The sequence below is a fragment of the Monopterus albus genome, unplaced genomic scaffold, assembly GCF_001952655.1.
Source record: "Monopterus albus unplaced genomic scaffold, M_albus_1.0 scaffold140.1, whole genome shotgun sequence".
Lineage (NCBI taxonomy): Eukaryota > Metazoa > Chordata > Actinopteri > Synbranchiformes > Synbranchidae > Monopterus > Monopterus albus.
The window spans coordinates 80,860-94,875 of record NW_018128020.1 but is presented as its reverse complement, the minus strand read 5'-3'; the positions used below and the strand labels follow the sequence as shown (position 1 = coordinate 94,875).

General features: G+C 42.2%; 1 protein-coding gene across 1 annotated transcript in view; it reads left to right on the top strand.

The window, feature by feature from the left end:
- chm (CHM Rab escort protein) overlaps window positions 1–14,016 on the top strand; it is a 46,070-nt gene that overhangs the window by 6,582 nt on the left and 25,472 nt on the right. The window contains exons 3-11 of the mRNA XM_020613936.1: window positions 1,037–1,109; window positions 1,505–1,629; window positions 7,194–7,309; window positions 7,682–7,779; window positions 8,218–8,364; window positions 10,709–10,825; window positions 10,934–11,045; window positions 11,147–11,369; window positions 13,044–13,121. Of these exons, the coding sequence (XP_020469592.1) occupies window positions 1,037–1,109; window positions 1,505–1,629; window positions 7,194–7,309; window positions 7,682–7,779; window positions 8,218–8,364; window positions 10,709–10,825; window positions 10,934–11,045; window positions 11,147–11,369; window positions 13,044–13,121 (1,089 nt within the window). The remainder of the gene's footprint in view (window positions 1–1,036; window positions 1,110–1,504; window positions 1,630–7,193; window positions 7,310–7,681; window positions 7,780–8,217; window positions 8,365–10,708; window positions 10,826–10,933; window positions 11,046–11,146; window positions 11,370–13,043; window positions 13,122–14,016) is intronic.

The following is a 14,016-nucleotide window of genomic DNA, read 5'->3' as shown; positions in this document are numbered from 1 at the left end:
CCAATCGAGAATTTGTGGAAAGAACTGAAAACTGCTGTTCACAAATGCTCTCCATCCAACCTCACTGAGCTCGAGCTGTTTTGCAAGGAGGCATGGGCAAAAATTTCAGTCTCTCGATGTGCAAAACTGATAGAGACATACCCCAAGCGACTTACAGCTGTAATCGCAGCAAAAGGTGGCGCTACAAAGTATTAACTTAAGGGGGCTGAATAATTTTGCACGCCCAATTATTCAGTTTTTTATTTGTTAAAAAAAGTTTGAAATATCCAATAAATTTCGTTCCACTTCATGATTGTGTCCCACTTGTTGTTGATTCTTCACAAAAAATTACAGTTTTATATCTTTATGTTTGAAGCCTGAAATGTGGCAAAAGGTCGCAAAGTTCAAGGGGGCCGAATACTTTCGCAAGGCACTGTACATTGTACAGATTATATAGAATCGTACATGTCCCTAGTGCTCCATTTTAAGTACTCTATTTTTATCCCTATTTATCTCATTTCAAAGAACATTCCTTTGTTGTCTGCATTTTTACTGTCTGTTCATACTGCTTATTCTGCATTGTTTGCACTTTCTGTTGCTTGTAAATACTTATTTTTGTTATATTACACAGCCTTATGCTGGTTTACTGTTTGCACATTGAGAGCTGATGTACCAGAGTCAAATTCCTCGTGTGTCCAACACACCTGGCCAATAAAGCAGATTCTAATTCTGATATTTATTTATGCAACTATTCACATTTTTTCATGGTATTTATTGGTGAATGAGTCTGTTTTTTTCCCCTTCAAATAACCACTTTAATTTAAAAATACTGAAACCCTGCACAAAGCAGTTTTGAAATGTGAAATTTGTAGGAGAGAGACACGTGTCAGAGTGACATTTAAAATAAACAGTTTTAGACTTTATAAGAGTTACTTTACCTTATTGCAGTTAATATTTAATACAAACAAGTGTTAATATGTTTCTGTGGTCAGGTAGGCTTTTATTCTGAGAGTTTTGTCCTCACTGTGAAGTGACAGATTCTTGTTTGTGTTTGCAGGCAGCGTTATTACGCAGCGAACTGGGCCAGCTTCACCTTCAATGGCCTTCTCACCTGGATACAAGAACACCTTGTGAGTATAGTGCTGCTTCCTGATTGGCTACTGAGGTTACCTCCAAGTTGCTGCAGAAAAACTACAAACATGGAGAACTGCACTGCTGCTTCTGATGATGGAGAACATTGTTGTGGTTATCCTAATCTGTTTCTCTCTGTGTGTTCCTTTGTATTACTTACATCATGAGGACCGAAACCTGTTAACATACACTGTGGGGACTTGGCCAATCACTGAAATTTACAGTGGCGACATGGTTTAGGTGTTAGGATGAGGTTAGGTTGGGTGTTAGACAAGTAGTGATTATGATTAAGGTTAGGGTAAGTCTACAGGAAATGAATGTAAGTCAATGTAAATTCCCCACAAGGAATGAAAACAGAACGTGTGTGTGTGTGTGTGTGTGTGTGTGTCGGTAGGAGGAGTCTCAGCCACAGGAGCTTCAGGATTGGTCCAGCCTGTTGGAGGAAGGGGAGGAGCTAATCTACCTGAATGATTCAGACTCCGCCTCTTTCAGGAACATGAAGGTGTTCTGTTTCACCAGGTAAGCTGCTGACTTGTTTGACAAGTTATTTGTTTTGTGTGTTTGATTTCAGATGCTGGGTTTAAAGCAGCAGCTAGCAATTTTCATTATCAACTAATCTGTTGATTAGTTCCTCAATCAATAGATTAGTTTGTAAAAAATAAGTACCCACAGGGAGTTCTTCTTGTCCTTTCCCCCCCCCCCCACACCAACACTGACAAACTCAGATATGCACTTTACTTTAAATGTAATTTTGACAAAACTGAGCAAGAGAGAACATTATTGATTTTTAGAGGTGCACCGGTTTTTAGTTTGATCAGCCATGACCTGTGACTGGGCGATCACTTTGAGATATCCGACTCTGTGCCGGTCATATTTACATGTACATCGTGTATAGGTCTGGGGGTGGGAACTGAAGCCCAGTATTAAACAAGAACCGGTGCTAAATTATTAAATACCATAGCATCAGTAAGCCCCGGTGTTAATGGTTCCGCTATTAGTACTGAAGAAGTTAAGAAAACAGATTTCCTATTTATTATTGATACCTAAACGTTATCTTGCACATCATCTCACCGACTCTGTTTCTGATTAATACCTTCATCTATGCTGTGTTTTCGCTTTTCCGAATCCAGAAAGCAGATCTGTCTCTTGGAGCCTGAGTGCGAGGGGCGGGGCCAGCTCTGTCACTCACAAAGCTGCAGCATGCGCGCGCACGCACACACACACACACACACACACACACACACACTGCAAACTTAACTACAGTGCGTGTGGTTACATTTCACTACAGCTGATACTGATGGTGCTTGTTGCAACAAGTCTTTTCCACATAAGGGCGCCAACACAAGCGATCTGTGGAAACATCTAGTAAAGGTCCATCACATACAGCCGGAGAAATGCACAGTTTTTGTCTGCCCATCTTGCAGTTCATCTCTTGTTGTCCTGTTATATTATGTATGTTAGCAGTAACATGCACATAGAATTATATGAACATAGATTATTGATCAAAGCTATTTGCCAGTAGATTGTTATGGGTGCATTCATAAATTCAAGTCATCAGAGCATCAGACGACGCTGGGTTATGTAGCGTAATCCCTGGGTCTCTGATAATAGCAAGATGCTCAGAGCAGGGCCGGATTTAGTGATCTGAGGGTAGGAGGCAAAACACCACACAGTAAAAACACTGTCAGAGCCCCGAATTAGACTTCTTTTATCCATCCATCCATCCATTTTCTTCCGCTTATCCGGGGCCGGGTCGCGGGGGCAGCAGTCTAAGCAAAGATGCCCAGACCTCCCTCTCTCCAGACACTTCCTCCAGCTCCTCCGGGGGAATGCAGAGGCGTTCCCAGGCCAGCCGAGAGACATAGTCCCTCCAGCGTGTCCTGGGTCTTCCCCGGGGCCTCCTCCCGGTGGGACATGCCTGGAACACCTTCCTAGGAAGGCGCCCAGGAGGCATCCGAAAGAGATGCCCGAGCCACCTCAGCTGGCTTCTTTTACGTCTCTGTAATCACACTGTAGTCTAGTCGTTTGTTCAGAACTGTGCTGTTGCACTTTGCTTCTTAGGAACATTAGCAGTAGCACATATATGAGAAAATACACAATGTTAATTCTGTTTAATTATGTTATAAGTGTTTATTTGTCATATGCACAGTTAACAGGAAATCCCTGTACAATGAAATTCTTACTTTGCCGTCCACATGAATGCCACAAAATACAAATGAAATATAAAGTAGATGAATAAGTAACACAAAATCTAAGGCACTTTAAGCAGCAAATGCAGAGATATAATAAAAATATAAAAGAATATAATAAGAGAGTGTATGCTGCATGGGAGCTGCATGTGCAGCAGTCAGCAGTCAATGTGCAATTATGCATGTGCAAACTGAGAATGTAAACAGTACAGGTCGTCAGTACATGATGTATTTCCTGGTAATAAACTCAGCTGTTTAGGAGTCTGATGGCAGAGGGAAAGAAAGAGTTTTTCAGTCTAGTGGTCCTGCATTTCACACTTCTGAACCTCCGGCCAGAGTCCAATTTACAGCCTTGGGAGTGTTAGGTTATTTCTTAGTTAGATAGATATTTAGAGATCTGTTGTATTAGAAGATGTTAGTGTAGCCAGGATGTCTTCCTCAGGCTGTTAAATGCAAGGTTAGTTAAAGCAGAGAAAGGCTGCGGTCAGGGATAAATGTTATTATGACGGTAAAAGTGACCATAATATTTGTCTTAATGTGTAATGTTATGTCAAATTGTTTTAGATACACACCACGAAAACAACAGCCACACACCTTGACTTTTCCTCATGTTTTGGCTAACGTTATAGCCAGCTGCAAAGCTGGTGAGAGAGAGACGTCTCGGTTGACGTTTCTGTGGAGGAGGGGGCGAGCCAACTAAGTGATGATATTGTATAGCAATTCTTGGTTCGGGGCTCTTGCTGCTTCCGGGCTGCTTGGGCAGCCTGGGGGTTGGAAGATCTCTGGACTTGTAATGTTAATTTTGCCTGTGATCCTTGAATAAACCAGCACGGTTATATTTTTTATATATCCTAGTGGTCTGAGTCGTCCCTCTGAGTTCCTGGTTTGAAAGAACCGAACGTGGCTTTATAATAGAATAGAGCCTTTAGCAGTATTGCTGCCATACAAGACAGTGATGCAATGACTCTGGTACATTGGCTTTCAATGTGTATGTACATATCCCCATGCAAGGGGCAAGTTAACAATAATACAACAAAATAAGCTGTATAAACAGGCAGTAAACAATGTAGACAGACAAAAGGATTGCTCAGTGAAATGAGATAAATAGGGATAAAAATAGAGTACTTGGAAATAGAGACCTGTACGGATCTGTATAATCTGTACGAGGTATATTTACAGGTATTGCACTGAGGGTTATTGTCCACTCACACTGTCGTGGTTAAGTGTTCATCAGAGTGACAGCCTGGGGGAAGAAACTGTCCCTGTGCCTGGTTGTCTTGGTGTACAGTGACCTGTAACGCCATCCAGAAGGGAGGAGATCAAACAGATTGTGTGCGGGGTGTGAGGGGTCAGCACTGATCCTCTCCACCCTCCTTTTGACCCGTGCGGTGTACAGGTCCTCCATGGATGGCAGGCTCACACCAGTGACCTTTTATGCAGTCCTCACTGTTTGCTGAAGTCTGTACTTGTCCTGCTTGGTTGCCGAGCCAAACCAGACAGTGATGGAGGTGAAGAGAACAGACTCGATGATTCCTCTGTAGAACTGTATCAGCAGCTCCTGGGGCCGGTCGAACTTCCTGAGCTGGCGCAGGAAGTACATCCTCTGCTGTGCCTTCTTGATGGTCCTGATGTTGGACCACCATCAGTATCAATAAAATCCTAACGATGCCCATCCCTGGTTGCCTACACAGCGGCACAGACCGAAAGCAGCGCTCGTGTCTGTACCGGGTGCATGTTCATTTACTGTCTCTGTTTAGAGGAAGAAGTGGTTGTGTTCCTCACACACACACACACACAGCTGAACAGAGGACATGGAGGATCACTTCACAGTGCAGCAGTCAGCTACTAGCAGAGACTATATGAGCAGTTTGTCAAACAGCTGTTGAGCAAGCAGAACACAGACGTGCAGAAATGTGACATCTTCACCGCTTTGCCCGTGTTCCGCTCACTGAGGTCTCCATTTTACCCCTAAAACAATGACTTTCTGTCTGTCATGTCTGTCCTCCATCCATCCATCCATCCATTCATTTTGCTCCGCTTATCCGGAACCAGGTCGCGGGGGCAGCAGTCTAAGCAGAGATGCCCAGACTTCCCTCTCTCCAGACACTTTCTCCAGCTCCTCTGGGGGAATGCCAAGGCGTTCCCAGACCAGCCGAGAGACATAGTCCCTCCAGCGTGTCCTGGGTCTTCCCCGGGGCCTCCTCCCGGTGGGACATGCCCGGAACACCTCCCTAGGAAGGCGCCCAGGAGGCACCCGAAACAGATGCCCGAGCCACCTCAGCTGGCTTCTCTCGACGTGTTTGTCCTTTTTTTTTTGAAAAACTTGCAGCCTGTTGGCCGTCCAGAGTCGGTTCCCCCCACCTGATGTGTCTCGACTGTGTCCTTCCAAATGCCAGCGACGGGTTTTCATGGCTCAGCAGTAACATTGTGAGGGTCACACTATGATGGGAATTTTGCTGTTATGGCATTATGGGACACTGAACTGCCTCTTGATTGATGTCCGCTTTCTTTTGCAAGTTACTTGTAGTTTAGTTTGCTTAGTTTTTTTTCCCCACCTGAACAAGTTTGATTCTGATCAAACACACGTCTTAGTTGTATTAGTTTGTGCTGGTGTCACTTGACCTCACCAAAGTCACATGCTAAATCCAGATTCCCTTATTTTATCATCCCTGGGTCCTTCGTTCAACCCGGAAGTTGTAGTGGTCCATCATGATGAATGTGTCCCAAAGCTCTTATTTCTGCTTTCAGGGGTGAGGAGGCTGCTAGAGGAACTGTAACTGAGGATACATGAGTCCATCCGTTGTGGAAGTCTGTTACGGATTGACATGCCCCTTTATCATAAATCACTTTGTGATTGAACAATTCACATACAGATCAGAGTAAACGAAATCAAATCAATTTACAGAAAATGTATTGTTCCTCTCTCCTCCCAGTTTGTCCTCACATCTTATGTGGGTGGGTCTAAGATTCAAGGAAAAGATACAAGTGAGGGAAGTGGTAATTCTAGTCCTATCTTGTGTTAGACTATTGTCAGTGAAATGTCCTGCACTCTTATTTCACAATAAAAGCCTTAATGGTTCAAAGACCATGATCCTCCTTTCTCCCTTTGACGGCTGTTGATGTGACAAACCTACAGGAAGTGTTACCCTGACTGTAACACTGAATCTTTCTCCTTTTGCTTCTTTTGGATGTTCTCATTAGGGGTCACCACAGCGAATCATCTGTTTCCACCTAACTCGATCCTCGGCATCCTCTACTCTCACCCCAATTAAATTCATGTCCTCTTTTAGCACATCCATATATCTCCTCTTTGGCCTTCTTTTTGCCTGGCACCTCCATCTCCAACATCTTTCTACCAATATAACCACTATCCCTCCTCTGCACATGTCCAAACATCTCAATCTGGCCTGTCTGACCTTGTTCCTAAAACAGCCGACCTGAGCTGTCCCTCTGATGTGCTCATTCCTAATCCTGTCCCTCCTGGTCACTCCTAAAGGGAACCTCAACATCCTCATCTCTGCTACCTCCATCTCTGCCTCTTGTCTTTTCCTCACTGCTACAGTCTCTAACCCATACAGCATAGCTGGTCTCACTACTGTCTTGTACACCTTTCCTTTGATTCTTGCTTCTACTATTCTGTCAAGACTGTAACACTGAATATAAACAACAAAGTTGAAGTGATCACAAGACAGTAAAATATCTGACGAGGCTGCCTCTCTGCAGGATTATGACGTTCTTTATGTTAGTGCATCAGACTGAAGCTTATCATGAAACATCCTGTTTTACTTTCAAATCTATTTTTGTTTTGTTATATTTATCTAATTTTTCTTTGGTTATTCAACATTAGTCCTGATGTCCTCACGTTCATAGATCATTGGATTGTTCTGTTTTCAGAGAGGAGGATGAGGAGGAAGCTCAGAGGCCTGATCCTCTGAACACCACAGAAGAAGAAATTGCAGAGGCAGCTGATGAAGAGGCTGCTAAAGAACCTTCAGAGACAGAATCTGCAGGTTGGATTGTGATCAGATCCATGTTTAATGTTGATCTTTCACTCAGTGAATTATAAACTTAAATCAGATTAATAACAAATTTACTGATCAGTAACTGAACAGTTTTGAAGGTTTTGTTCATATCTGACACATCTAGTGTAAGATGTTTCATTTAATATTTAAATCTGAACACAAACAGCTCAGCGTGATCCTAAGAAAGGCTCAGGTGTAAACAAATCTTTAATCTGAGAATTCTACAGAAAAGGTAATCAGATCTGTGACATTCACTCACTGCTGCATCTGATTTTATTGGATTACATGTTTTAATAAGTGCAGTATAAGATAAGAAAACATCAAAACTAGTTGGACCAATGAGTTGTTTTTTTATTCCAGATGCCAAGGAAGAGGAACCTGAAGACAAAGCAGAACAAACAGCGGACGGAGAACAACAGGTGAACACAGCAGAAAGGATCAATAGAGATTCAGATTTGGTATGAACACATCACTTGTATTCATCTGAAATCAGTAACTGATCAGTCAGATGCAGATTAGACTGAAGCAGCTATGCATCAAAAATACAAATTAACCCACAATGCAGCAGTTTATTACAGCATGAGGGTGGTCTCTGCAGGTGAATGATGGGTAGGCTCTACAGGTGCATGATGGGTAATCTTTACAGGAGAATGATGGGTAGTCTCTGCAGGTGGATGAAGGGTGGTCTCTGCAGGTGCATGATGGGTAGTCTTTACAGGAGAATGATGGGTGGTCTCTACAGGTGGATGATGGGTAGTGTCTGCAGGTGGATGAAGGGTGGTCTCTACAGGTGCATGATGAGTAGTCTCTAGAGGTGGGTGATGGGTAGTCAGTACAAGAGCATGATGGGTAAACAATGCAGGTGGATGACATACAGATGTTTTGTCCAATCACAGGTTGCTCAGACAAAAGGGGAGGAGCTAGATGCAGACCAGCCACACCCCTCTGCTGCTCAGAGCAAATCAGAGCCAATCAGGAAGAAGATCAACTACGCTCAGCTGGTGAAGGAAGGACGGAGGTTCAACATCGACCTCATTTCTAAGGTAACTTGACAAAACATGATATAATAAAATATAACAGCAGCTTAATGACCATTTTGTGGTTGTATGCCCCTCAGTCAAATTCATGGGTGTGGGACAGAACTGACTGTGAGCTTGACCTTTTACCACCAAAATCTAATCAGTTAATCTTTGAATCTAAGTGGAAACCTGAAGAAAATTTGAAGAAAGTCCCTTCAAGGCACGTGTCAAGCTCGAGGCCCGCGGGCCACATCTGGCCCGGCGTACAATTACATCCGGCCTGCGAGATCATTTTATTTATGTTTTTTTTTTTTTTTTTTTTTTTTATGGCCCAGCGATATGAAGCATTGATAACACACAAACTACAAATCCCGTAATGCAGCGCAACAGCTGCCTTACCGAACAATATGCAACCTGCGATCATTCCCGCGTCAATTATGTCAGATCAATCAAGCGTCTGTTGATGTATACATCCCTAATTTCAAGTTAAAGCTAGCCCCTAACAATGGCCAAGAGAAAAGTTGATTCTGAATACAGAGCCTTTCAAAACTGGTGGGAGGCTGAGTATATGTTTACTGACATTGCCGGTAAACCCATGTGTGGAGCTAATGTGGTTGTAATTAAGGAATATAACCTAAGATGGCACTACAAGACAAAACATCAGGACAAGCTGAAAAACGTGAATGCAGAGCAGAAGGTAGAGGAGCTGAAGAGGAATCTGACATCACAGCAGACATTTTCACCAAAGCGCAATCACACAGTGAAGCTGCTGTGAAAGCAAGTTTTATTGCGGCAGAGGAGGTAGCCAAATCTTCCTTGCTTTGGTGAAGGCCCACTTAGGGTATCCACAAGCCTTAAGGGAGTTAAGAGGAAGCTGACATCACAGCAGTCATTTTCACCAAAGCGCAATCACACAGTGAAGCTGCTGTGAAAGCAAGTTTTATTGCGGCAGAGGAGGTAGCCAAATCATCCTTGCTTTAAAGGCCAGACAGTCATCTCTGGCATCTTCACGAGTGAACTTGATGTTGCCATCCACAGAGTTGATATGCTTAGTGAAAGCCTCTACCTCCTGGGTCCAGATTTTAACCCATGTGTCATCCACGTAGCGGAACCAGTGGCTGGGAGCGGTACCAGTGAAGGAACACAGGGCTTTTTCCTCAATTTCTTCCATGTACAGGTTGGCAACTATAGGAGACACCGGGGAGTCAGAACTGATGAAGCCTCTTGGATGAGAGGTGAAACGTCTTCAACCTAGAAATCTAGTCCAGTTGATTTTTTCTAAGTTTTTTTTCAGCTTACTATGACCTGGATCACTGAGAATCTGCACAGACATAAGATAATGTAACATACAGTAGCTATATTAAATACTTTAACAGTACAAGATAACATAGCAACGCATTGTAATGTAACACAGCAGAGCAATCTTGTATAACAGTGTACTGTATCATTATAACTTCCCACAGCCTGAAAGTATAATGTACTGTGGTGGTTGAGGTCAGATGTGAACTAAATTAATTCAGGAAAATCATTCCAATTCCAATGATCATTTAATACCACAATAATTCTCAACAGTTCAATAACTTGAAAGGCAGTTCAACAATCTGAAAGATGGGAGAACAGAATCACCGTCTCTGCATAGAAATAAACAAAAGTATTAGATAAGAGAATTGTCAGTCAGCCATTGTTGACCATACAGTACAGTCGTCCAGAGTCGGTTCCCCCCACCTGGCCGGGTCCGAATGCACACTCATTCCACTATCACAAAAACAGCATCCCCTTCATCATCCTACAGTCAATCTAGCTCTTTTTATTCACAGCTGCTTTTGGGTCTTATGTCAATTCCTGAGCTTCCTGTGTTCACTTTTAAGAGGAAACACCCTGTGATGTACAGGAAATGGGAAACAGTTGGGTCACCTTCCTAAAGTTCTCATTTTTGCACACAGACAATTCTCAGGACAACAAGGTCGAAGCCTGCCAAATTATACAAGTACTGTTCCACTGACTCCAAGGCCTGTACCCTCTGGCATATTACATTTTAACTTGTATTTGTAACTTGTTTGTTTTTAACCACTACAGTATAGAGAAATATTATCTCTAACATTACATTATCTAACATGATGTGACAATATGTCATAATGCAATTTAACATAACACAGCAATATAACATAGCACAACACAGTATGGCAATATAGTGAAACCAAATAAACATAACCATACAAGATAACTGAGCACAGCAACATATACGCAGTGTTAATGTAAGGTAACAATGATGTAAGCAGGCAAAAACTGTGATATCATGAAATTTTGGCTTCACTAAACACCTGTGAGCCAATTGGTTTGACTGGCTGATTGTTTTCTCTTCCTGCAGCTTATGTATTCTCGTGGCTCATTGGTTGATCTGCTCATCAAATCAAATGTCAGTCGCTATGCAGAGTTCAAGAACGTTACCAGGATACTTACATATCGCCACGGCAGTGTGGAACAGGTTTGTACAATCTGTATTTACCTGTCTGTTCATACCTGTCTGTCAACCAGGTGCCTTGCAGCAGAGCCGATGTGTTACTTGTCTGTCTCTGTATTGTCTGTTCCTCAGGTGCCCTGCAGCAGAGCCGATGTGTTTGCTAGTCGTCAGTTGTCAGTGGTAGAAAAGAGGAAGTTGATGCGTTTCTTGACTTCCTGTGTGGAGGAGACGGAGGAGCAGCGAGGTGAGACACCTTACCTGTCTACCTGAAGACATCATCAGGACATTCATAGCAACTGCATATAAACAGCACTGCGGTAACCTAGCACTGTATTTTCTCTCCAGCCTACAATGGTCGGCCATATTTTGAGTTCTTGCGTGACCAGCAGATTGGAGACAGCATACAGCACTTCCTGATTCACTCCATTGCCATGGTGACTGAGGATGTACCCACAGAGGAGGGGCTCGCCTCAACACGTCACTTCCTACGCTGCCTGGGTCGCTATGGCAACACTCCCTTCTTGTTTCCGGTCTATGGCCTCGGAGAGATACCACAGTGTTTCTGTAGGTAAGACCCTGTTGCTTTACCTGTCCCCCTGTTAACCTGTCTATATGTTTACCCTCTCTGGCTGTCTACCATTATTGCATTTATACTGCCTTTGCTACTACTGCTACAAGTAGTGCTGCTCCTGCTATTGCTCTTTTTACTGCTGGGACTACTAAGAAACAGATAAGCAGCAGAGATAGTAGAAGTACTAGTATTATTACAGGTACTGCTTCCTCTTCTGTCTCTGCTACTACCACCAGTATTTCTTTTGCAATTACTACCACACTACCTCAGCTACCAGCAGACTGTATGTTGTCATTATTGCAGAACAGTAAATTCTCCATAGATGGATTAGCTGGTTGTTAAGGTGATGCTGCTGTCTCATTAGTACAGTGCACAAATATTAATGAGGAGGGTGTCGCCCAGGGCTAAGCTCATTTACATATTAGATGGTGTTCAGCGTAAATTACTGCTCGGCTCAGACATGCATTAATACACACAAACACACCTGATGTTTGTGTGTGCTGCGATTTCCCTTTGTTTCTACAGTTAATGTTTTGTTTTCTTTTAATCAAGGACACACACGCTAACATTAAACTCCATTAGTTCATGTTTGTGAGACTTGGCTCAGCCTGTTGTGATGAGAACACACACACACATACAGTGTAATTAATATGTGATGATGGGCAGATTGTTGGACATTAAATGTGTATGTGTAACAAAAGGTCAACAAGTGTGTGAGAGACTGATTTATGAAGTGAGCTTGGGGGGCACACTTCCCTGTGACTGGCTGAAACACCTATCAGTCATCACAGACATGCCCTCTAACAGTCTCCTTCTTAATAAAGTTTGCATTCTGAAAATCTGCATACTGACATACACTATCTGGTCAAAAGTAGGCGGACATTGATCATTTGCACCATGCGATTGACAGTATGTGGACCCCTCCGACCAAAATGTACTGTGTATCCAAAGGTATGGTTTTGTTTGTTTTTTTTGTTTTTTTTTTCCCCAGAGTTTTTGAGACGTTACTAAATATCATGTTCTCGTATAAGCTATTCTGTATTGTAAGTGAACCTTAATTATTTTAAATTATTGTGCATATTTCGTATGAATTGGTGTCATTATTGGATTTAGTTGAAGGATTATAATATGTGTTTTCCCATACAGTGTCTGTGGTTTAAGTTGGTTTAATGGGTAAGAAATACTTATATTTTCATATAAAGTGTATAAATCTGTCCAAGATTTATATTTATCATCTTAAATGAAAATGTTCTGTTATCCTTTTGAGATAGAGATTAATTGAGCTTTTCACACCTGGAAATTACCTTAAGCAGTGCTGATACTCAATAATATCCTAATATGTTACTGCCTAGTAATTTATTCAAATCCAGTTAACTTATTTACACACCTATTAATTAATGTGTAAATTAATGGGCTTTGGTTTCACTGCTCTTTGGTGTTGTGCAGATAAGTTCCCTTTGCTGTTCATATACTTTTGGACATTTTGTGTTACTTTGTAATTAAACATCTTTGCCTTGGACATTTGTATAAGGCTGAACATTTTTTTCACTTCCAGTGCAGATTCAGTTCTATGATCTCAGCTGTACACATCCTGTCTTCCTTCATGCTGACTGGATCACACCTGTGATTAACCTGTGACACACCTCTGACTCAGCTGTTGCTTCATTTCAGGATGTGCGCTGTGTTTGGAGGGATCTACTGTCTGAGACACTCAGTCCACTGTCTGCTGGTCGACAAGGACACCAACAGGTACAGATACAGTAGTATAGGCTCTGGATATTTGTTTAAAATACAGCATACAAAACTCTGGCTGGCAGGTTCCGGACACATGTTTGTAAAACTGTATAGTATCTATAATAAAAGTTTATGTGTACACAAATGGCATATTCCAAAAAGTAATCAGATTTATAAAACCGTGCACATGCATACTTCAATGCAGTTTCCCTTTATAAATCACAGTCGCCTTGAGAATGCACACTTTGGTAAGTGAAACACTCCCACAATTAACCACGTACAGGTTCAGAAAGTATTCAGACCCCTTCACCGTAAAACATTTTACTGTGCTGTGGATTCAGTTTTGAATAAGGATGGGCCAGTATATCTAAATTCAATATGTTGTGATACAGAAATGTCACAGTATGTATCGATGATACAGGTGCTACTCAATATCAACTGCTCGTGCAAGTGGATGAACTTAATGTTGATTCTTGAACTCTCAGGCTGAATGTGTGCTCTGCCAATCTGGTATTGAAAACTATTCCCTAAGATTCAAAGTGCTCATCCTAAGCAGGCACAAAGATAGGCTGGACCAAAGGTATTAGCAAAACAGTGTTAGAAATGTTAAATGTGTTGCATCCTCCTGTTTGCTCGGCTGTGGCCTCTGCCCTGAGCCCTTTGTGCGCATGTAGCTACTCTGCCCTCGGCCGTTCAACAGACAGACACTCAGATCTGAAACTGAATACATAGAGGCTACTTTAATTCCCAAATTCCATTTATAAACGGGATTATTATCAAATCAAAAAACAACCTGTTTTGCCTTTTTTGTTTCCTTATCTATAAATGGCAATTGAGAAACTTTTTTTCCTGATGTTGTTTATCTGATTTGACAACTTGACAACCAAAATCTATTGGATGTCAAGTTGTC